At 39.7% G+C, this 23,555-nt stretch overlaps 1 protein-coding gene across 4 annotated transcripts in view; it reads left to right on the top strand.

Annotated features, from left to right (window-relative positions):
- LOC118800052 (band 4.1-like protein 1) overlaps positions 1 to 23,555 on the top strand; it is a 182,832-nt gene that overhangs the window by 108,592 nt on the left and 50,685 nt on the right. For all 4 annotated transcript variants that reach the window (XM_036560200.1, XM_036560198.1, XM_036560199.1 and 1 more), the window contains 4 exons: positions 6,965 to 7,069; positions 15,901 to 15,943; positions 20,671 to 20,746; positions 23,118 to 23,336. In XM_036560200.1, coding sequence (XP_036416093.1) covers positions 6,965 to 7,069; positions 15,901 to 15,943; positions 20,671 to 20,746; positions 23,118 to 23,336 — 443 coding nt within the window. The remainder of the gene's footprint in view (positions 1 to 6,964; positions 7,070 to 15,900; positions 15,944 to 20,670; positions 20,747 to 23,117; positions 23,337 to 23,555) is intronic.

Here is a 23,555-nt window from a genome sequence, read left to right as displayed (position 1 = left end):
CTACTAATCACAGAACACAAAGTAAAGCCTATTATTCATGCTGTGCTCCGCTCCATTGTATTAATCGTCACCTGTGCCTTTTGCCTTCGGAGGGGCCTTGGCCTCTGTGTGTCATTAATGATAGGGTTAGACATAGACATTAAATGTGCCCTATTGAAGACTTGCAGTTGATAATAACAGCCCTGGGCAAAGCGATGCCGTACTTTGTGTCAACTTTCGCCCTAGGAGCCGATTCCAGGGCAAATGAGTTTCCTCTCAGCATAGCTCTGGTTCCTTGGCTTCTTTTGGACTTAATAGGGGTCTAGAAAAGGAGATGAAGCATCTTTGAGTGGTCTTATGCCCTTTAAGTCAGTGGCGAACGTGCTCATTAATGCGCAGAGGAAGCATTGCTAGAGTGCTGTTCAGAGAAAATGAGCAATGCTCAGAGAAAACTGGGCTGCTCTCGTGATTCATCCATGCTGCTTGTGTATTCTATTAGCTAGGTGTGCAGGTGATAATGTTCGGCTGCACAATATGGACAGATTACCAGTAATGGATTATATTGCGATATACTGAAAAAGCGGTGGCGATGAATCCATAATGTGACCTGATTAAAGATTGTTTGGCATTATTGTTACCAACATAGTTAACTTTTGCTAGATTATGTGAATACCTTCATCAAAACACCTGAGTTTTTGGCCCAATTCTCCAATATAATTTATCTCAATCAGGTCCTGCTCGGACCGAATAGGTCCTACGTCTGGTTAATTGCTCGTTATTTGGATGATGAAATTGCAGCCTACTAATGTCTTTACTCCAGCGAAGTGGAAAGGAAAGATTAAGAGTGCCCCCCTCAATCCTAATGAAGCAAAAGGAGGAGAACTTCTCTCCTCGTGAGCGTCCGAGCTACAACACCCTTCATCTGTTTCCATGACAACGGCCGTTTCACCGTCACTACGGAAACAGGTTGCCTGGAAAGCAGCAGCAGCAGCCGTATCAGTAGCATCAGCAGCTGAGCCGCTCTGAGACAGCTTGTGTGTGGTGCATGGGTGTATGTGTGTGTTTGTTTGTTTTCAAAAAAAAAAATATCAAGAGCAACAAAATTGTCCTGACTTTGTAAAGCAGGTCATAAAAAATGTCTGTGTGGTTAATTGGCTCAATCTCACACTGAAAATATGAGACAAATATAAACCTCATAAATTTTAATTAAAGTAAATGTATTTTAAGAAAATAACACCCTTATTAATTAATACATATTTAGTAAAGCCACATGTGTCAATTACTCACAACCCTAGAAACTTTTAAAAAGCACTTTTCACTTTTTAAGCTCAGATCAGTGTTCGGGAACTTTTAAGCAGTCATCCAAGTTTTCTTTTTCACTGGGAAATAAATATGAGGTGTCACTGAGGCCGAATTTTCTTCGTTCATCAACATGGTGAAGATTAGATAATACAAAAATGAAAAGAAATTAAAAGTGTTGACCCTCATAAATCAGGCAATGGCTTTAAAAAACAGCTGCACACCTGAATAAAGCTGGGTACCGAAATTTGATCCAAAAAGACACTGACTGAAACATCTCGGTACTACCGAGTACCGAAAAGTCTCAAAAACATTGGTGTCCATTTTCGATACTTTGCATAAAATGCAATTCACGAGGGATTATTGGAGTTAACCTTACTACTAATGCAAAAAAAGAAAAGAAGAAAACGCGACCGGCTCCCTGACACACAGAAACACAGAGAGCACACAGCTAAATATGTAGATAAGGTCAAAAGTCTGGCTCTACTTCGAAAAGGATACTGAGAACAGTTCCAGATGAAACAAGTCCCTTAAGATGCATCAAATCTGATGAAACATATGATTACAGATGGAATTAATCTCCATCAAGAAAACTGCAGAATTTTCAACTGCATGAAGAACAGCAGTACTTCGCCATCAGAGAATCAGGGATAAAAATATTACAACCACATTCAGACACCAGTGTTTCCAATGATAAAATACCAACAAGTAAGTTAACAGCCTACTGGTCTCCTTTCTCGCTTTGCCAGAGAAAACTAGAGCTCATTACTTTGCTGTTTGTCAGCGTTGAAAGCCAGTTAGGATTCAGCTAAATGTTAGCATAAAACTAGCATGTATTAGCTAGCTAGCTGGCTACAATTCAGCCACTATATGAACATTGATATAATTGAACGTTGATATAATTCATGTTTCGTAGGTTTCATAAATGAGCCCTGTTCGCTTCTTGCACATTGTTTTCATGTTGGTGGTGAGGGCTTTGGCAGTGCCAGGGCCAGTTCCACCAGTTCTACTCGTGCTAATGCGGCTGCCCACGGAGAAACAACCCCTTTCACTTAGCAGAAAAGCTCAGGATGTCAGTTGAGAGGAGGGAAGAACGGCACAGAGCGATAACCAGTTTTATTGTTAAGGATTGCAGCCATTTTCGACTGTTGAATGTCCCAGGTTTCGGTGGGGTACGCAGGGTAGATTATCTGTTTTATCCCGCTATGTCAGACCTGTAACAGTGGTTACAGTAATGTGTTTGTGCTTTGTGAAATACGCTTTTCTCTGTGTTTTTATTTTTTTAGAGAGATGACGAAGCATTAAATCTGAAGTATCAGCCCCCATCCAGAGATATGCCCTCAAACACACTAATATTTGCCTGGTATGCAGTAGAAAAAGAAAATCATAATAATGTTTATTCCTTTTTTGAATGTTTTGTCACAATTAGAAAAAAAGGTATTAAAAAAGTATCGTTATGGTATCGATATCGAATTGAAAGTATATTGGTATCGATATCAAACATTTTCAAACGATACCCAGCCCTGCACCTGAAATGCCCATATCCAATATTACATCAGTAGTTAAGAAGTTTAAAACAACTAGGCCTGTGCTAACCCTGCCTGGAAGAGGACGTAAGCGTATTCTGCACCCACGCACAGTGAGGAGGATGGTTAGAGAGGCAAACGTTTCTCTGCAAAAAGCATCACTGTTGGAGATTAACAGGTGCTGGTAGCATTTTGTCTCCAAAACTGCAACTAGATGTCGCCTCCTTGCCAGCAAACTCTTTGGAAGAACTTTTAGCAATAAACAGTCAAGGTGGATTTGGCATGAAAAGAAGGATGGTTATACAGAAAAATCCCCATCCCTGCTGTTTAGGAAGACCTGTGATGCTTTTGGGCTGGTTTTATTGTAGTTTTGGAGACATCCCTGTATGTAAAGGCACCCAAATGGCTGTGATCCTCAGTTCCTCAGTGGGCACTGCAGTAAAAACCAGCATGCTTGTGTGACGTATATCAACACATGGACTACGAGAACTCGGGAATACTTCAGTAACCCGTTGTCAATAAAAAACGTCCATCACTGCATCCACAAATTCAAGATTGTGCCAAGGAAGAAAAGGACAATCCAGATTTTTACCAGCGTGAAGTGCAAATGCCAGGATCTGTCATGGTATAGTAAAGCAATAGGCCACAAGAGGCCGTGGGTAACGCACAGCCTCAAGTGGGGGACAACATAAAATATGATAAATATACAACTTGGTTGTTGTAAGGTGGCCATAGGAGTGGTATATTGTGGATTTTACAACGGCTTCAAACACGGCTTAGCCAACCAGATCCGTTTTCTAAAGGTGTATAGAGGTGTATCGAGGTGTATTAATGGCCATGACATGGGTAACTTACACATCTGTAAAGGTACCACATATGCTGCCTTCTAGACAACGTCTTTTTCAGGGATGTCCAGGCTTATTTCAGTATGACAATGGCAAATTCTCCTTTTATTAAAACAGCATGGCTGTGTAATCACAGAGTGTGGGTGCTAGGTAGGCCTGTCCGCAGTCCTGACTGCTCTCCCAAAGAGAATGTGTGGTGCATTATTAAGGGCAAAATACAACAACATATGGTTGCACAGCTGGAGATTGTATAACTGGAAATTGGCCAAAAAATCTGCTTTGAAACCTGAATCAATTGGCATCTTTAGTCCCTAAACGATTATTGAATGCTATTAAAAGGAAAGGTGGTGTAGCACAGTGGTAAACATGCTCCTGTCCCGACTTTTTGGTAAGATAACATCAAATTTGGAATAAGCAAATATTAGCCAAAGGGTACAACATCAAATATTATGTGTTCAGTTTAATACAGGTTGAACAGATTTTACTCATCCCTGCCCTCTGATTTCATTAGTCACAAACTGTTACACCTTCTTTAAAGCCGAGGTTTGTGTAATACATAAGTGCATGGTATGACTTCATGTCCTCACACAGCATAAAAAACAATCCTTTGTGTTTGTGAGTGTGTGTGTGCACATTTGTGTCTCCTGCAAGCCAGAGAGTAGTACTCCGTTCTATGACTTCGGCGCCCCTGGGGGAACATCCGGAGAGTGTTCAGAGACAGAAATGATTAAAGCTACAGTCACAGTGGAGAGGATCTCCGGGCCCTGGCTTTTTAGCTATTATGTAAGCACGACTGTGGCTGTTTTCAGAGATGGTGATATAAGCGACCTCTTTTTGGCAGTGCTCTCTTGTTGGCACTTTTTCTACAGTATGTAGTGGAAAGCAGTTATTGGAAAATCCACCACTCTTGCCTTTTAAAATGTTCCTTCTTTTAAAAGTCATACTAAATTGAGAACAATGTGGTCTGGGCCGTCCACATTATGACTGTGCTCAGACAAATTCATAATGTTCCGAACTTCACACAGTGCAAAAGAGCGCCCAGCACTGTTTACTAGGAGCAGGCATGCATGGCTATTTGAATAAGTGGATATCTCAGTTTAAAGGTTCTGTATCATGAAAAACTGAATTTGTTTTACTTCACTGAAAATAATATAAGTATATAAACACTGTTAACATTTCAAAGCACACCCTTACTCCCCAGTTTGTACTATACATAGTATTACTGTCCAAAAAAACAACAAATGTCCTTTACATTATGTGAAAATATCATGATGAATAGACCAATAGAAATGTTCATTAACTTGCATTGAAAGTTAAGAACTTTTAACTTCAACATCACGATTTTGGAGGTTTTTTTGTCGTTTTTTTTTTTTAAGACTAAAACGATAAATTGAAACTAAGCTGCAAAAACAGCTTTTTTGCAGTTTTTAATTCATTATTTTAGAGATGTCATGCAGACCACCTCATTTACGTTTTATGTATTCTCCTATTTAGCTGACTGCAGCTTAGCCCCACCCTTTCACATAGAAGTTATAAAGAGTGTTTCAGATTTTTGTTTTTTGAATGAGGCACAATACACGGCAGCCAATCAGAACAGAGATTATCTACATATACGTATATATATACCTTACATATAATTTTAAAGGTTAATGGTGGGAAATGGTCATGAAAAAATGTATTCTAATTGTTTTTTTGTTACAGGAAACCACACAATCATCATAACATTATAAATACAGTTTTATGCAATTATGTGTATCAAATTACATGATTTTTTTTTTTTAAGTCAACACATCCTCTACAGAGAACAAACTTAAATGGAATTTCTTTGCAAGTTTTAGTGCAGAATTTATATTAATTAGTTTAACATATAAAATGTGCCTTTACAGTCTGTTTGTTTTATGTTTTATTTTTTCCCCAATATGTTTAATTCTGCAAGTAAACACACACACACACACACACACACATTGTCTAAGTCGCTTATCCTCCTGGGCCGCAGGGGGTGCTGGAGCCTATCCAAGCAGTCATTGGGTGGAAGGCAGGAAACACCCTGTACAGGTCGCCAGCCCATCGCAGGGCAGACAGACAGACATGCACATTCACACCCAGGGGCAATTTAGTGTGTCCAGTTGTCCCGACTGTATGTCTTTGGACTGTGGGAGGAAACCCACGGGGAGATCCTGCAAACTCCACACACAGAAACGCTGGTCGCCCGGCTGGGGAATCGAACCCAGGCCTTTCTGGCTGTGAGGCAACAATGCTAGCAAATAAACAGTATAGTGAATTAAAACATGCAGAAGTGTTCTCTGTGAATGATGTATTAACTTATTTTCAGGTAGAAAATCAACAGAATGTCATTTGACTGGGGGTGTTCAAACTTTTGCATAAGACTGGAATACAACAGTAATGTAGAATATGGCCCTCAACTCTGTTTGACTAATCAGGTGTTTGATTTAGGCATGTATAGTTTGGAATACAAACATGAAATAAATTGTGTATTATCCTGTATTTTGACGTGAGATTGCTGGGAAGCACGCAGCTGATTTAAGTTTCAAACAAAAAGATGACAATCTAGTATGTTTGTGTAAAAACACAAAAATAAATCACTTGTCCTGCATCCGTCCGGATCTGACCAGCTAGTGAACTCCAACTCCCAGATCTTCCTTGGAGATCATGTGACTGACGACTGACCATCCACAACCAATCCTTGGTCTCCTTGACTAGAATACTAATATGCTGCACCTGTCTTGTTTTTCCAGGTGATCTAGAGCAGTTAGTATATAAAGCTAGGCTTTAGTCAGCACTTTGTGAGGTATTGCTTCTTTCACGTATTGCCTTTTGTGTGTCGGACTGTGTTTTCTGGATTTTCGACTCTGCCTTTTTGCCCTTTTTGATCTTGTTTGCCTGCTTTGTTGTGTTTGTCTTTGTGTATGTTTGGATTGTTTCGGATCTGACCCAAGCCTGTGTCCTGACAATGAGTTTGGATCACATTTTAACCAGTAAAGCCTCTTTTTCCAATTCTATCTGCGAGCGTCTGGTCAGTTCTGTCGTGTTACATCACTAAATTAGCCAAAAGTTTGCTTCTACCGGCACAGAATAAATTAACTTTAAACCTTATGTGTTTTTTTTTACTGATAACTATATAAAATACTTTCTTGCTTGGATATTTGAATACTGTTAGTTTGAAACTGTGGATGTTTAAATAGAAAATATTGGTTAAAAGGCACATCCCTAATGTATAACACAGTCTGTGCTCTGGCGGTCAGTCTGCTGTGGTCATGCATCTGATGTGAACTTCTCTGCTGTTTGTGTTTACAGAAGCACTGCAAGGGGCAAGCTTTGATGGACCTGGTGTGTGAACACCTCAACCTGCTGGAGAAGGACTACTTTGGACTGACCTTCCGTGATTCCGACAGCCAAAAGGTTAGAAAAGCTTTTCAAAGACAAGCGAGCTTTGATATTAAACTGACCTGTCTGTGCTTCATCACTCTTTATTCATCCCATTTTGGTTAAAATACCTACAGTACTTTATAAAAGTATAAAAGTACTCTTTTGTTTATTCAATTCCCAGTTAAAATGGGTTTTGTTATTTATTTTTCAGTGTCAGAAAAAAACAGAAAACATATTTAACAGAAAATTACATGGAATCTTCCGGCACTAAGCATAATGTTAAATCTGTCCACCCAACAGAAGTTTCTCTCAGATCTCACTGATGTTCCTCTTCAAACAAACATTCACACAATCAACTACTGTAACATCCAAACATGCCTTGTGCCTTTCTTTCTCGTGTGCATCTAAAATGGCTGAAGGAGAAGTTTCTGAGGTGATTAGATAGAAGACGCTCCACTTGCCTGAGAAAGAGGAAAGGCAAAGGTAAATAACTTAAAAAAACAAGGGTTTTCAAAACGAGAATTTAAAAAATGATTAAAAGTCACTGAGAAATCGGAACTCCTAACAACCACCTGGAAGACCTGGTCGACACCAAAACTGCCCCATCAGATAAACAGCACTTAAAGCTTCCATCTCTGAGAGAGAGGAGAAAATCAAGCTGCTTCAGATCTGAAAACATCCACAGGTGTTTCTGTCCATCCTTCCACTGTGGGAAGACGACTCAGCGCTATGGGTCTGAAAGGATGTGTAGCTGTTAAGAAGCTGTTACTGAAAGAAAGGAAGTAGATAAAAAAGCAAAACATTTGCACTAAAACTGAGATCTGAGATGTGGAGTGAGGTTTTGTGGACCGCCCAGTCTAAAATTGTAATTTATGCCGTTGTTTGGATTGTGAGAAGCAGAAAATACAACAAACTTCTAAGACTGAACTTTGAAGGTGTGAAAAAGATCTCTGCAGATTTCTAGCTAATATTTGATATTCATTTTAGTTGTTGAGGCTTTGGCGCAATTTTCTGTTCAGTACATGTTTTCTGCGTTTTCTCCTGACACTGAAAAATGAATAACTTAACAGATATTTTGACTGGAAATTAAATAAATGAAGGGTGGCTTCTGACCTCTGCATAGTCCTGTACATTTGGAGTAAATCATAAATTTCAAATTACATTTGTTTGCTTTTTTTGTGATCAAATGTTTTTGTTTCTTAAAATAAAGCTCCAATGTAATATCGAATATAGTAGGCAACAAAAAACATAGCAACAAAGTGGAGCACCCAGCCACCTATTATTCCCCTCCCACATAGTACCCATAAATTTACCACTGGTTATCCCTTGTGTGGTGTTGGTGTGTTTGTTACTCAGTGGTCTGGTGACCCACCGCATTATTGTTTTATTAAATCAATACAGCCATAACAGTTTATGTAAAAATACCAGATGTTTAAAATATCACAAGTGGCCAGTGTAGGGTTCTCCTTTAGCAGCTGCAGCCAGTCAGCAGCCTGTCTATGTTCTCCACCTCCACAGCACCTCCACACTTTTACGCCCTGCGGTTTCACCCAACACCACATGTGTAATATAAATGTGTGGGGGGTGAACAGAGTGAAGACACTGAAAATGGGTTATTTTATATGTTCTTCACAGAAAATGAGCAAAGAACAAGAATCTGAGGCTGAAATAATAATAAATTGCATCATTTTTTCTTTTGGTAAACATTGAAAATGAGTCCAACAGACCTGAACGCCACATAGGGGTTAATAGAAAAACAAACAAACAAACAAACCAATACAGTATAATGAATGTAATACCAGCAGTAATAATACAACAATGCTGCTGGGAATAAAACAGGTTTCACAATAAGCTACCAGTCCTCTTAGCTGCACTTTCCGGAGATATTAGTTTTCTATGTGTTGTATATGTTACAGCTGATAGTTTTGGGATGGAGTGGCTGTATTTTTTTGCCGGGTAATCAAGCTAACATTTGCATTTACGATTGCCTTTTTTAACCTGCTTGGTTTCGATCAGCTCGGTGACATCGCCACATAAACAAAAAACTCAGTATTGCTGTAGTGATTGTAAACAGAGATCCATACAGTTTCCCATTGTGTTGAGTTGAGCTTGTCTGTTCTCACAACACGTGCTGAGAAAGAATAGCAGAGCAAGGATGGGTCAATTGCATGCACACACCATCTATTCAGGTCTAAACTTTGGTCATTTTAAAGTTAACATCTGATGAAGCAGTGGGGGAACAGACAGACCTCCTATGGTACGCAGAAATGTGATGCATTCAAAAGGCTTGTTTATTCACTGCGGGACGGTGCATTTCGAGTCTGGAGGGGACAGGGTAATTGTTTTTGAAAGAGGCAATTTGGCGTAATTATGCCATTGGCAAGGATTAGATTAGTTAGCCAGATTCCAGTAGTGCTGCCAGGTGTTGGTTTTTTTTGTTTAAAGACTGATTAATGCATTTTAGCTCAACTCGTCCTTTGCTGAAGCCTCAGTCATGAAACTCATCTGACTTCCTGACGGATCTCGCTTGTGTAAGGGTGTTTGTTTTATGTCAGGCGACTACTCGATAATGTATCGTTTTCTGCCATTTGGGATACTTAAGTATGGAGTCTGAGAGGGTTCAATAGATCGAGCGTTACGCTCTCCTACAAGGCGTCCACTTCAACACGGCAGCTTTTTGTTCAACATGTCTTTTTGTGACATTTGAACTGAACCAAGGCGATTGAAATGCAATTTCTCAGCCATCACAAAGTATATCAATCTCCTGCCAAGCGGGGGAAAAGCACTCACTCCATTTATTATTCCACTGTGATATGTGACTGTGTTGTTGAAGACAGAGGAGGAATAATCAGCGCTTTAGCCTCGGAGAGGAGAGGGAGAAAGCCAGCTTGCTGATAATTGAGTGTTCTTCGCTTTTGGCCAGCCACCAAGGAAGCCAGGCAGATAATAGATGCTCAGTGCGCATCAAGGTATTTAAGCATGTTGATGAATTAGCCAAGCTGTAATTGCGCCAATGTAGAGTGAATTGCGGAATTGGTACACATTCAGTGGGACCGGTGGGGGTATGAATTTTCTATGGGGTAGCAGGATAGTTGTGAAAAAAGTACATAGCTTATATTATTGATCAGGGTTGCAACGATATCGACACCATCTCTGTATGTCTCTGTAACGGTGCATGCATGCACGACAGTATATGAAGCCTTTCATGTCTGCAGTGTTCAAAATGCTGCTGGTAGATTGACCAGCAGCAGAGAAAATGCTCATGGCAAAATCTGCCACAGCAGTATTTTGTGAAAAGGCAATGACAGTGGCTGATTTTCACTGGTATGTCAAAAAATAAGCCAGATAACACAATTTATCAACAAAATACACTGAGGCTACATTCACATTAGCAGGTTTGAGTGGCCCAAATCCAATTTTTTGCCTTAATGTGACTCAGATCTGATGTTTTCAGAGCTGTGTGGACACACAAATCTGATCTTTTCAAATCCAACCTGCTACGTTCACATTACAAGCCTCGTTGCTCAAATCCTTTTTTTTGCTCAAATCTGATCTCTCTGACACGATGGTTCACACTCGTTTAGGTAAGTGATTCAAATCAGCATGCATCATCACGTGAATGAATCACGTTCATCATCAGCACAAACTAACGAGCAGAACGAGCTTCGCTGAGAAGATAATTAACTCTGATCAGCTCTCAGCTTCATTATTAGAGCGAGACGAAGGAGAAAAAGGTGAGATGAGCTGCTTTTCCACCGTTTACAGGCTTTAACTTCTGTTCGACGCTGCTGCCATGGTAACGCTGAATGATGGTCACACGCAGTGGGGAAAAAGCACATGAATTCCGATCTGAGGATCACATTAAAGTCACATGGCCATGAATCGGATACGTATCCGATCTACGTCCACATATGAAAGTGACTCAGGTCAGATTTGAGAAGATCAGATTTGTGTCCACACAGCTCTGAAAACATCAGATCTGAGTCACATTAGAGCAAAAAACTGGAATTGTGCCACTTTAACCTGGTAATGTGAACGTAGCTTAATGCCTTTAGCTGAATGGCTGAGTGAGGTTTCTTTCAGTAATCACTCATTTCCCACTGTGTGTTCAGTTACAGTCTGAGTTAATGTTATTCAAGGTTGGTATTGAGGGATAGCCCTTAGCCTTGGTTTAGACTTTAGCATAGCTAAAGCCCTTTGTCCTGCATCACACAACAGCATGGTCTCATGGCCTGGTGCTTCAGTCAAGCCGAGATATTCGCAGCTCAACCGCTGCTACCGTTAGCTTAAATGACTGTAATATTTACTAAACTCCAGCAGAGTCTAATGCTTAGAGATGCTCATATGAGACAAATGACTTGAAAAATTCAGGCATGAAACAACATTTAGCACCTTGTTAGCTGAGCCAGAGAAGCTGCTATGTGTTTACTTGTACACACCACAGGTTTATTTCTGTATTGTTCAGTTCTGTTTTGCATGATAAAAATATTTGCATTAATTTAAGTTGTCAAATATGTTCTTAACTCATTTTATGCATTTTATAAAAAACAATTTGATAGTAAAAAAGCACAGAACACAGTTTTTACCAAAATAGCATATAAAATATAAATCATAAAACATTTTTAAAGCTTGGAATTTGGCTGACATTTAAGGATCGGTATTAGAAGGGGTAAAGTGTTATCAGTGCATCCTTGATTGATTATACCTATACCAGGTGACTGCATAAGCAAAAATGCACCATGTGCCACATTTAAGCATTAGATATCATGAGAATATGGTGACATGCCATACTTTGTTTAAACAGTAATGTAGCGCTAGTAGTGTATGTGATCTGTAGTCTCTTGATGTTGGCTCTTCACTTGTCAGGTCAAATTTGCATCTCTGGCTAGTGGGTAAAAATCATTGTGGCAGATTTAAACTTGAACTGACTAAAAATTGAGAGAGGAGTTTATGAAGGTCGGTGTGTTACCTGGACCAAAGCCAAATCCTCATAAAATTAGAAAACACTGTTGCACTCTGGGAGGAGGATTAATCAGTAGGTAGTGTTTATAATTTCGTTTCAGCAGTCTCACAGGCAGGTGGGTAAGTGCATCTTTCTCTAGCTCCATATATCTCTCAGTGGGAAATATGGTTATTGCTCATAAAATTGCATTTATTGCTGATAGCTGAGAGTGAAGCTGGACTAATGCAAGAGAAATCCCTTCTTTTAATACAGTACATTAGTGTGTGCACACTGCTGTGTTGGGTTAAATGCTGATTACATTTTGGGCTAGCACTATTATATTAGTGATCCTCTGATTATTTTGAGAATTAATCGAGTAGTCAAAGATGGAGCGGTTTTAAAGGTAAGGCTCAACAATAAAAATGGACTTTTGAACCATAACAAAGCATACATACCCTTTAAAACATCCCAAAGTACTATATTTTGTTATACAACAGTTAGTTCCGGGCACGCGAGCTGATTGGTCGAGAAGCGTTCTAACGGTGCTGTTATTTTTTCACAAACACTATCACTCCGCTGAGACGCTGTTGCTAAGCAACGACTTTGACAGCTGTTAAGCCATTTGACCGTTTTTACTTCTTACTTTGCCACAAACAGAAAACGGACACTTTTAAGATCACATTTGACCGACAGCCGATTTGGTCAGACTCTGAAGATGAGACGACACTAAACTCCCAAACTGTCAGTTGGTCTGGGTGGAGCTGGAGAACGAACTGCCGGCTGTGCAGCGAGTGGGCGGAGTTCGTTACTCTGACGTAGCAACAAGCTGCTCGTTAAGGAACTATAATTTGGTGAAGGAACTGCGAACATTAAAACATATTAAACGCCGCGTTCACGGCCCAGTTTATTAATTTATTACTTTATTTATTTAACTGTTGTATTAAAGCAATAGAACACTCGAGGAGTGTGTTATCGCCAATAACATCACGGCGGTGATGATCTACGGTGACCAAATCACAGCTGTGATGTTATTTCGCAATAACACACTCCCTCTCGTGTTCTATTGCTTAAGTAACACTTGTATCACATAACATTGACATAACCATGTCATAAACCTCTCATGGCAGGTATTATACATTATTAGTTGTTCAGTAATTTAACATTGTCGTGTTACCACTACCAGTAATAGTCATGACAGTTGTGATCATGGTTAAAGTGAGGACAGCTTATGTCACATGCTGATTTTTGCTAATTGTGTGCTCTAGTTTGCCATCATGATATCAAACAAACATAAAAAATGGATAGAACAGTTCCGGTTCTGAAATCTGGTTGGCTGTGCTCACTGCCATTGATATACAACAACTGAAGTCTGTATTAATACACAGAGATACCGGTATCATAAACACATATATAACCATGTTCAATATATCAGTGTTTACCCTGCGGAAGAGCTTGTTGATACTCTGGGGCTAACAGCTAAATAATATGTTCATCATGATTTGACCACTAAAACTTAAAAGTTGACAAAATGACTGGAATTTACAGTGATTGAGTTACTGAAAGTTCTATGCTCCAAAATTCTAAGGTTATATTTACCACTTATTACTAACCCATGTTAAAACAAACACAATGACCAGGGTTAGCTTTGGCTGAATGCACCTCGGTGGCTCTCATAAGCTGCTGCTGTCCACCACATCCTTCTCTATAATTTTCCTCACACCGCCATGCATCACACTTTCACTTTGAGAATGCAGACAGAATACACTGTTAGAAATAAAGGTTCTGTTCAGGTACATTTTTGTTCATCAAGGTACAAACAGTGTAAATGTTCCCTCAAAGGTTCAACAGTGGTTTTAAGGTCTGATTGTGAACCTTAAATAAGTTTTTCCAGGTGAAAAGTTCGTATTTGTACCTTTTCATAACCGAATGTTTTAAACAGAACAGTAAAATAAAAGCCTGGAGACGAGACGGGGTGTGTGGAGTCAGTACAGCTTAGAACATATCATTTCAGTGGATTATGGTTCAGTTATGTTCCCTGACTAAAGGTACTGAGATGGAGCCTTGAGGTTCCCACCCCAGTGACAAGAGGGGCACTGCCCCAGTGACAGTTTACTACCTTTATGTCTGAGAGTGTAGTTTTCTGTCTTATTGCTTGCTTTTGATATGATAGATTGTTGTGTTTGTGCTGTTGTCTTCTGAGAATATGGTCCCAAACACCGCTGTTTTTAGCGGTGGACCTAGCGGCCCTCATACATACAAATTCAGATATGCTCCTCCACCCATTCGTGTTGTTGATTTAAAATGAAATAAAATTAAATGAATGTTTTTCAAAGCTGCGTTATTTTTTATTTTTTATTTTTTTTACTAAATTGTGCTGTGAGTCACCTTGTAAGGCTTAAAATAGTGATTTAAAAGTCACAGTTGTCAGGTGGGAGTTTTTTGGACCACATCATACAGCTTACTTATTAATTATTACTTATTAAGATAACACGTAGAGGCTCAAAAAGAAGGTTTGACTCAGTGTTTAGCACAAAATGAATGTTATACTGAAGAGTGTGTGATGACAGTAGAAGACAGTTCACTTACATCCTCAGAAAACTTCACCAGGTTTTGACTGAGTTCTTTTTTTAATGCTCTCTCAACAAGCACACAATAATCAGATTAATCTGCTTGGGGAAGGGGTCCGGAAGTAATGTTACAAAATGGTCTGCATGTTGTGTGCAGTTACACATTTTCACCAGAGAGGTCTCCAAATACTCAAATCCTACATAGTGCAGCTTTAATGTTAACATTTAATCCCCTCATAAACATTTAATGTACATTCCTACATTGTCAACTAATCACTGCCAATTCATGGAGAAGGTAATCAGTGTTGTTTGTTTTAATTAAGTAAATGGGTTAATTCACTTTGATTGCATTCAAAGTTAAAATAGCTCCACCTCCTCGTTTCTACGCTCATTGTCCGTTTTATCAGCTCCACTTACTATATAGGTGTAGTTCTACAGTTACAGACTGTAGTCCATCTGTTTCTCTGCATACTTTGTTAGCCCACTTTTACCCTGTTCTTCAGTGGTCAGGACCCCCATGGACCGTGGTGGGTCATTCTCAGCACTGCAGTAACACTGACATGGTGGTGGTGTGTTAGTGTGTGTTGTGCTGGTCTGAGTGGATCAGACACAGCAGTGCTGCTGGAGTTTTTAAACACCTCAGTGTCACTGCTGGACTGAGAATAGTCCACCAACCAAAAAATATCCAGCCAACAGCGTCCTGTGGGCAGCGTCCTGTGACCACCAATGAAGGACTAGAGGATGATTAGCTCATACTGTACAGCAAGAGATGAGCTGTCGTCTCTGGCTTTACATCTACAGGGTGGACCAACAATGCGGATGCGTCTAATAGAGTGGACATTGAGTGGTGTGAACGAACTACAAAGTGCACCTATATAGTAAGTGGAGCTGATAAAATGGACAACGAGTGTAGAAACGAGGAGGTGGTCATGATGTTATGCCTGATCGGTGTATTTGTTTTATATTTCAATCTGTTTTATCTTCTAAGCCCAAGCTTAGACTTTATGAAGGCGGGCGATGTCTGTCTGATATTGGAAATGAAGTCGCTGCTGCTGCATTACAGCTTCTGTTGATTGGCTGTGATCTGCACTGATAGACCAAGCGCAGTGAAGCTAATTTGGGAGCACTGCGCGAAAAAAAGCAGATGCTGAGATTTGCATTCATCCCCGCCCGCTGGATCTCTCAGCGGAGCAGAGGAGTGCGCTTCTTCCCTTCAATTAAAGCATATGGAGAGGCCTCCACCGGAAACACTCCATGCAATTAGCGAGAGACGGAGAATCAAAGGCAGCGCGCTGCATATTAGCCACGTGTCAGAAGCACAAACACTGATGTGAATTCTCTGTTCTGTTCTGCAGAATTGGCTGGACCCCTCCAAGGAGATCAAGAAGCAAATGCGAAGTGAGTGCTTGACAGCTTGTAGTTTGATGCATGTGCATTCAGACGCACACACTATTATAGAATGATGCAAAGGAACACAGGGTAACCTGTTTATCAGATACACTTGTCTTTGTCTGTACTTGTTGGCCATTTTATCAGAAACACCCACAATCCAACGTAGGTTTACAATTAGTAACTGTAGCTCATCAAGTGGTCTTCTTATCGTTTTGCCGTATAACTTGCATGCATTGAAATGAAATGTCGTTCTTCAGGCCCCATGCTGCATAACACACACCAGCAGCACAATACACAGGACTACATAAAGTACAGATACACAACAGTGTTAAACGAGTGCATAACAGGTATACAACAGGGCAACTAAACAACAATATATATGAATGGACATCATATGTGGATTATTCTACCAAATTTGGTTCAAACATAATTCAGATTTTTACCTGATTTGGACGTTAGTTCTGAAATACTTTTGCTTTAAAGGGACTTTATACCTTAATTATGTTTATTTCATTAAAACAAACCAGCCAACGCAGCTTTAAACAGTTGTACACATATAAAATTGTAATATTTTTCATTAAAACACAATAAGGTTTACTTAACTGCAGAAAATGTGTTTCAGTAGTGACAATTCTTAATGTTGCACACTGATTTTTAGACTTTGGGACACATTTACTTCAAAACAATGAGATCTAACTGCTCAACATATGGCCATGAGGGACAGGGATGCAGCCTCACTTCCTGCTGTAAAATGCAGGGGTGTGGCTAGAATAAGGCTCCGCCTACATACTAAAATTAGGGTTAGGGTTTGGGACAGCCACCTCCCAATAGAAAGTACGCTACAAATGATGATAGTGTGTATATTTAGTCTATTACTATCTCAATTAATACCTTGAGTTTAAATAGATCATAACATAATTATTGTAAATATCAAAGATTTGAATATATATTTTTTTTTACTGTGCAACCACAGTTTGAACTACTTTGGTAGAATCCGCTGCTGTTAGAACAAAACCTCGTATCTCCAAAATGGTAACTTTACAGGAGAAGCAAAAAACGTACTTTACTTTTAATGTAAGTCAATGGGACCAGAATTTTTTCCAGGTGGTTTTGGGTCGTTTCTTTTGGTCCAATCATCATGAAATTTAAATACAATATAAAGGACAACAGCTATTTTCAAATAATGTAAAAAACTGAAAAATGACAAAAATGGAGATACAAGGTTTACTATATATATATATGTGTATATGTGTGTGTGTGTATATGTATATATGTATATATGTATATGAATAAATATATGTATGTAGTGTCTCTTGTGTTCTAATGCCGGATGGTAGGAGTGTTAAGAGTCTGTGAGAAAGGTGGGAGGGGCGTCCACAATTGTAGTGGCCTTGCAGATGCAGCACTTGTGGTAGGAGGTGTTGATGGTGGGTAGAGAAACCCCTGATAATCTTCTCAGCTGTCCTCACAATCCACTGTAGGGTTCTGCAGCCTGAGATGGTTCAGTTTCCATAAACAGACAGCAAGACAGCTGGTCAGGACGTTCGCTCTGCTTTAGATGCTCTGTTTATCAGCCCCCCTCTACCTCATCCATCAATAGAAAGAGACCACCATAGGACCACTATATCAGGCCCAGTGGTGTTGTATAGGTTTTTAATCATAGTGCTCACTTACTAATAGAAACTAATACTAATAGAACCAATAGATACATGGAGCTCCACCTTGCTGGAGTTAATAAACAGAAGTACTTTTTTTAATGTAACAAGCATAAAATCTTGTGAACACATTAAGGTCATGGACTTGATAAGAATGACATTACTTGAGTTTCTCATACGTCTTATGAGTTTTCTGGACATGTATTAAGCCGAGTGCAGTATTCTAAATGGGGATTTTCCTTTGAATGGAATATGTAGCTCAGGATTGGCTTAATCCCTGTCTGGGAAATCAATCCTAAGGCAGATTTTGAGAGGCTATTAGTTACACTGGAGGCATTTAAAACATAGTCGTATGCGAAAGTTCGGGTCAAATGACATGTTTTCCTGAATTTCTAAGTGAAAATAAGTACAAAGCCAATATCAAAAAAGGAATGAGCATATATTTACATATATTTGTATTGTTTTCAATTTTAAACAGGTCAAGCATAATTAATAATCACTGCTTTCTGTTTTTATTAGCATTTCACACACTGTCCCAACTTTTTTGGAATTGAGTTGGTACACATCCACTACGGAGAACACACTTTTGGGTTTTTTTAATGCACAACTGCTGTTTATTTGCTGAATTTAATATATTGGAAAAATTGTGGCATATTTTATATTGTATGTTTTATTTTTCCCCAATATGTTAAACTCAGCAAATATACAGAAGTGCGCTAAAACTGCAAACATGTATTATTATTCCCTGCAGAGGATGTTTTACTTATTTATGCTTAGAAAATCAATAAAACATGTCATTTAACAAGGTGCTTCAGCTTTTGCATACAACTGTATATTTTGTCTATATATGTGTTCTGTGCCCCTCCTTGTACATAATTCATGTGCCGGTGTGCTGCCTGCCATTGTAATATAAACTCATGGCTTAGAGAGCTCCAGCCTCTAATGAATAAGCCTTGATCAGGAACAGCTCTGTGAACTTTCCGTTTTACTCGTTAAGATTTATTTTTAAAGCAGCCGTTTTGGTACTACTGACTTTTATCATGTACTTTTCAATTGGCAGATATTGGTGTGGGCTTTAGAGAGTAAGTTGGAGGGAAAGTAATGAGCAGTGAAACTAATAAATAAAGTAATCTCAGTACAGCTTCATAGAAGTATAAAGGAATTGGTAACAGATTACCTTTTATGAATAACTATCCCACCATTGTTTATCAGAGGTCAGTTTCTGACCACAGAGTCACTGTTGGCTGGATGTTTTTGGCCTTAAACCCAGCAGTGACACTGGCTGTGTAACCCTGCGGTCACACCGGCAGCGATGTTTCGCGTCTTGTCGCCCAAATTGTGGTTGCTCATCGCCTGTGGGCGTTTCTAAACTCCAGCGGACCGTTGGTTGCCATGGTTTCACTGACGCCAAGCACAAATCAGATGCGTTCCTACTACAAATAAAAATCCGGGTGAGAAATCGCTTCTGTGATTATTCTTATTTAATCCCTGTGTTCGTACAGTCAGTTTGTGAGGAAAACAGTATTTGGTCTTTGTGATAACTGTTTGCGGCGAAAGCACCGGCGCCATTATTCAATCTCTAGTAAGAATAATTCTAGGAACCAAAAAAGGAGCATACTGTTTCTCAGTAGTGGAGATAAAGTGCGCACTAAGCTGCTCAATTCCTATTGGTAATCGCTGCATCGCTTTGCTCCTTATTTGCATAAAGTTAAACTTTGCTCCAGAGCTGGTTTATGTGGAGGCTGGCCTCTTCCTATTTCTCCCATTATATCAAACACAGGACTGCAAAACAGCAGAGGGCGCCTGCGAGTGAGTCCTCAATGAATGGGAATGAATGGAGCTCAATGGCTAAAAATGAAAAGTTAAAATAGTTTCTAATCACTGAACCAGAACTTTCCTTTAATTTTAGAAAGTAGAAGGATGGATTTCACTAAAAAAGCAAAGAAAACTCAGTTCAAACTCATATTTTCTTTTTTCTACAGTAAACGGGTTTTTGGCTGCAGAATGCTAACATTACTGCTACTGAGTGCTGATTGGTTGGTGAGCGGAGCAGCTCATTGGCTGTTCGCGCTCACTGACGTCATGAACATACATGAGGCGCCGTTTTAAATTCCTATAACGAGTTTAAAAGCTCTTAAAAATATAACAGCAGTGTTAATGTTTTATGCTGTTCTGTGTTCAGGAAATAAAAGTATTCTTTTACATTAAAACTGTTTAAGCATTTATAAACTGTGATTTTTACTTAAATGCTTAATCTTAATCCATTCATTCTGGACTCGCGCAGGAGCGCCCTCTAGTGTTTGAGCAACCTGGAAGACAGGTAGATTACAGAGTGGTAATTCTCCTCTCTACAAGCCAACGTTCGCGCCGCCTCCTGTCGCTGGAAATCTCCAGCTTTCATTGAAAACGAATGACCTCCGGCTAGCTTGTCGCACCACTTTGCTGCTGCTGTGAATGCAGAGTAAAAACCCAGCAGTGCTGCTGTGCACTTGTACCACTACATTCTAGTGCTGAGAGTGGTCCATCACCCAAATGATATCAGGGCTCTGGTGGTCCCATAATAATCGTTTCCAATGATGAACGAGGTGGGAGAGGTGATAAATTGTATAGAAACTGATGGGCTACTGCCATTGTATAAGTGCACCTTATATCTGGTAGGTGTTTCTAATAAAATGGCCAATAAGTGTAGACACAAGGTAGGTGGATGCAATAAACTAGCAGCTGGATATTTATACACATATACAAAAGCATTAAACCTCTGTTTCACCCCTCACCTTGCTTCCTGCAGCACTCTGAGTAAGTGAGCTACACGGGCCCTTTAAATCGGCCTTTAGATGCTGTTTTCTCTGGGAGAATGACTAAGCAGTAACTCAGGCAAAGGACCCTCATTCTCTCTGACCTTCACTTTTATGAGGTGGCACTGGGGTGATGCGCATGGATCCTCAGGGAGGGAGGGAGGGGGGGGCTGTGGGGGAAAACGTTTTTATTATATCAGTCCACTGAGCCCGCATGTAAAATGTATTGAACCAATTTTAAGCTCCCATCACCTTGCGTATGTCGCTGTGTCTGTGTCCTCAGCTTCTCCCTGGCATTTTGCCTTCGCTGTCAAATTCTACCCTCCTGATCCCTCTCAGCTCATGGAGGACATCACCAGGTAGGAGAGCTCCACTGCACGCGCCTTATCACTGCATTATCATTCATGGCTCTGTTTGAGCTTTGTTTGTGACATTGAGGTTTGGAGGTGGTGGAATATCTCAAATATACCATCTTGTTCTTGTAATAAACCCAATGATTACCAACCTGTAGCTCTCAGTGGTTTTGGTTTGAGTTCGTAAGGCAGTGATGATGTCATTAGACCTTGACGTTGATTCAGTTTGAATTTGTATTCTTTTTCAGTCTGATCAGAATTAATCTACATCTGTATCATATGATCAACCATACAGAAAAACTATTGACTTAAAACACGCTTATAATTAAAATCGTTGGGAAGGTGTTTCAGCACCTGCCTGCTGACTTCTAATGTAAGTGTGATTCAGGGAAACATGATGAAAGCATTGTTTGTGTTAATTAACCATATGCTGCGGACGCGGCTGATAAAGACTGGGCTTAGAAAAGGAATAGACCACGAAGATCATTTGCAAATCAAGCAAAGAAGCTGCCAGTGCTCTCAGAACAATAGACTGACCGCCCCAAAGCCCAGTCCTCAACACCACTGAATGTGTTTGGGATTATTTGAGCTTGTAAGAAGCAGAAAATGCAGCCAGTTTCTAAGACTGAACTTTGGAGGTGTGGAAAAATATCCCTGCACATTTCTTTAAAAACTGCATGCAAGTCTCCTGAAAAGAATGGAAGCTGTAATAAACGGAATTAACATATAAATATTAAATATACATTTTCCACTTTTCTCCTGACCCTGTAAAATGAATGACTATTATTTCAAGGCTGTTTTGACTGGAAGGTACATATATGAATGGTACGGTACTGTTTATGATATATACAGTTGGTTAGTTGGTTGGAATGTGGCACTGTGTTTACATGCACTCAATAATCCGATCGTAATCAGATTTCTGCAGTTATCTGATTATTCAAATGGTCATGTAAACATCATACTCCGATCTAGAAACCTGATTAAGAAATCCTATAAAGAGGCTGGATTTTAGCTCAGTAATCAGATTTCTGAATGAATGTATACTTATACTCCGATTTCTATCGGATTTCTCAGTCTGCGCGTGCGCGAGATCAGACGGTGGATGTCGCGAGACGCAGCAACACACTGTTGGAGCGGCGCTGAAACCAAACACGAAATAAAGTACTTAAATATTGTTCATCTTCTAAATGATGTACGTTCATATTTTCAGGTGAAGTGGTGCGATGTTTAAAAAACAAAAAAAAGCCGCGGTATGAAGTTTGAGTTTTACGTTTACGTCGCGTCTTCTGTGAGTTTATTGGCTGGTTGTAAAGCAGAAATCTGATTACTGTCTGATTCATGTAGACCTGGAGTTTCCCCATTACCTGATTACTCAAGTGTATGTAAACATGTTGATCGGATTACTGACAAAATCTGATTTTCTGCAGTTATTGGATTATTGCTGCCCTCAGTGGATGATGGTGCTAAAAATTGGAAACTACCTTCGTCTTTATGAAATTTCTGTAATTTTCTTGCGTCGGTTCATGTAAACGCTGTGCTCACATGATTTTTATTAAATTACTATTAGAATTATATTAAAATGCTTGAATTATTGACTGTAATAAATCCATTCTGAAAAATGTATTTTGTCCACTCACATAACCAAAATGCCCTGCTTTTAAAATGGAAAATGACAAATGTGATTAATCATAATTAACTACACAAAACAATGCAACACACACATTTTCTAAGCCGCTTATCCTTCTGGGTCGCGGGAGTGCTGGAGCCTATCCCAGCGGTCATTGGATGGAAGGCAGGATACACCCCGGACAGGTCACCAGTCCATCGCAGGGCGAACACCCAGACATATACATTAAAAGAATGCAATAGTTGTGATGAATTATTTTTATAATTTGACAGCCCTACTTAAACACTGATAATTGAATAAATTAAATGTGTCTGCTGAATTTAAATGTATTCTATATTAATTGAATTGATTTCTGTCCAGTTTGTTGTAGCTTATTGTATATGTATGTTTGACATATCGCTGCTGTTGGAATAAAAACTTATGTCTCCAAAATAGTGAATTTAAAGGAGAAGGAAAAAATATACTTTACTTTTAATGTAAGTCAATGGAACCAGACTTTTTTCCAAGTCATTTTGGGTTGTTTCTGTTGGTCCATTCATTATGAAATTTACATACAATATAAAGAGCAACAGGCATTTTCAGATTATGCCAAAAACTGAAAGAAATGGAGATTTGAGGTTTTGTTCTGAGAGCAGCGATATCTAACCTTTCATAAGGCCTTCCCCCATTACTAGTGCCTGTCTGAACATCCTCCTCTTGCTCTCTCTTTCTGAACCATCTCTCGCCATCATTTCTCCATCTCTCTCACAGGTACTACCTGTGTCTTCAGCTGCGTGATGACATTCTGTCCGGCCGGCTCCCCTGCTCATTCGTCACCCACGCCCTGCTGGGCTCCTACACCGTGCAGGCTGAGCTTGGAGACTACGATCAGGATGAGCACGGCTCCGACTATGTCAGTGACCTCCGATTTGCCCCCAATCAGACCCGTGAGCTGGAGGAGAGAGTCATGGAGCTCCATCGCACCTACAGGTGGAGGAAATACAATGCACATCATATTCCCACCAGACTAGCTGTTGTTGTGTTTAACACGTTTCTGTAAGACCCTCCATTCAGCCCACAGCAGTTTAGCCCCGTCCATTCACACTGAAGTGATGTGGAGTGTTCTTACTGCAGATATTCGTTAGTTATTGGAGAGGAAGATGTGGAGAAAATGACTGAAAGGGCTTACCAAAGTGTGGCCTGCCAGAA

This window comes from Colossoma macropomum, unplaced genomic scaffold, assembly GCF_904425465.1.
Source record: "Colossoma macropomum unplaced genomic scaffold, Colossoma_macropomum, whole genome shotgun sequence".
Lineage (NCBI taxonomy): Eukaryota > Metazoa > Chordata > Actinopteri > Characiformes > Serrasalmidae > Colossoma > Colossoma macropomum.
Note: the sequence above shows the minus strand (reverse complement) of the source record. Positions and strands in the feature narration are given on the sequence as shown.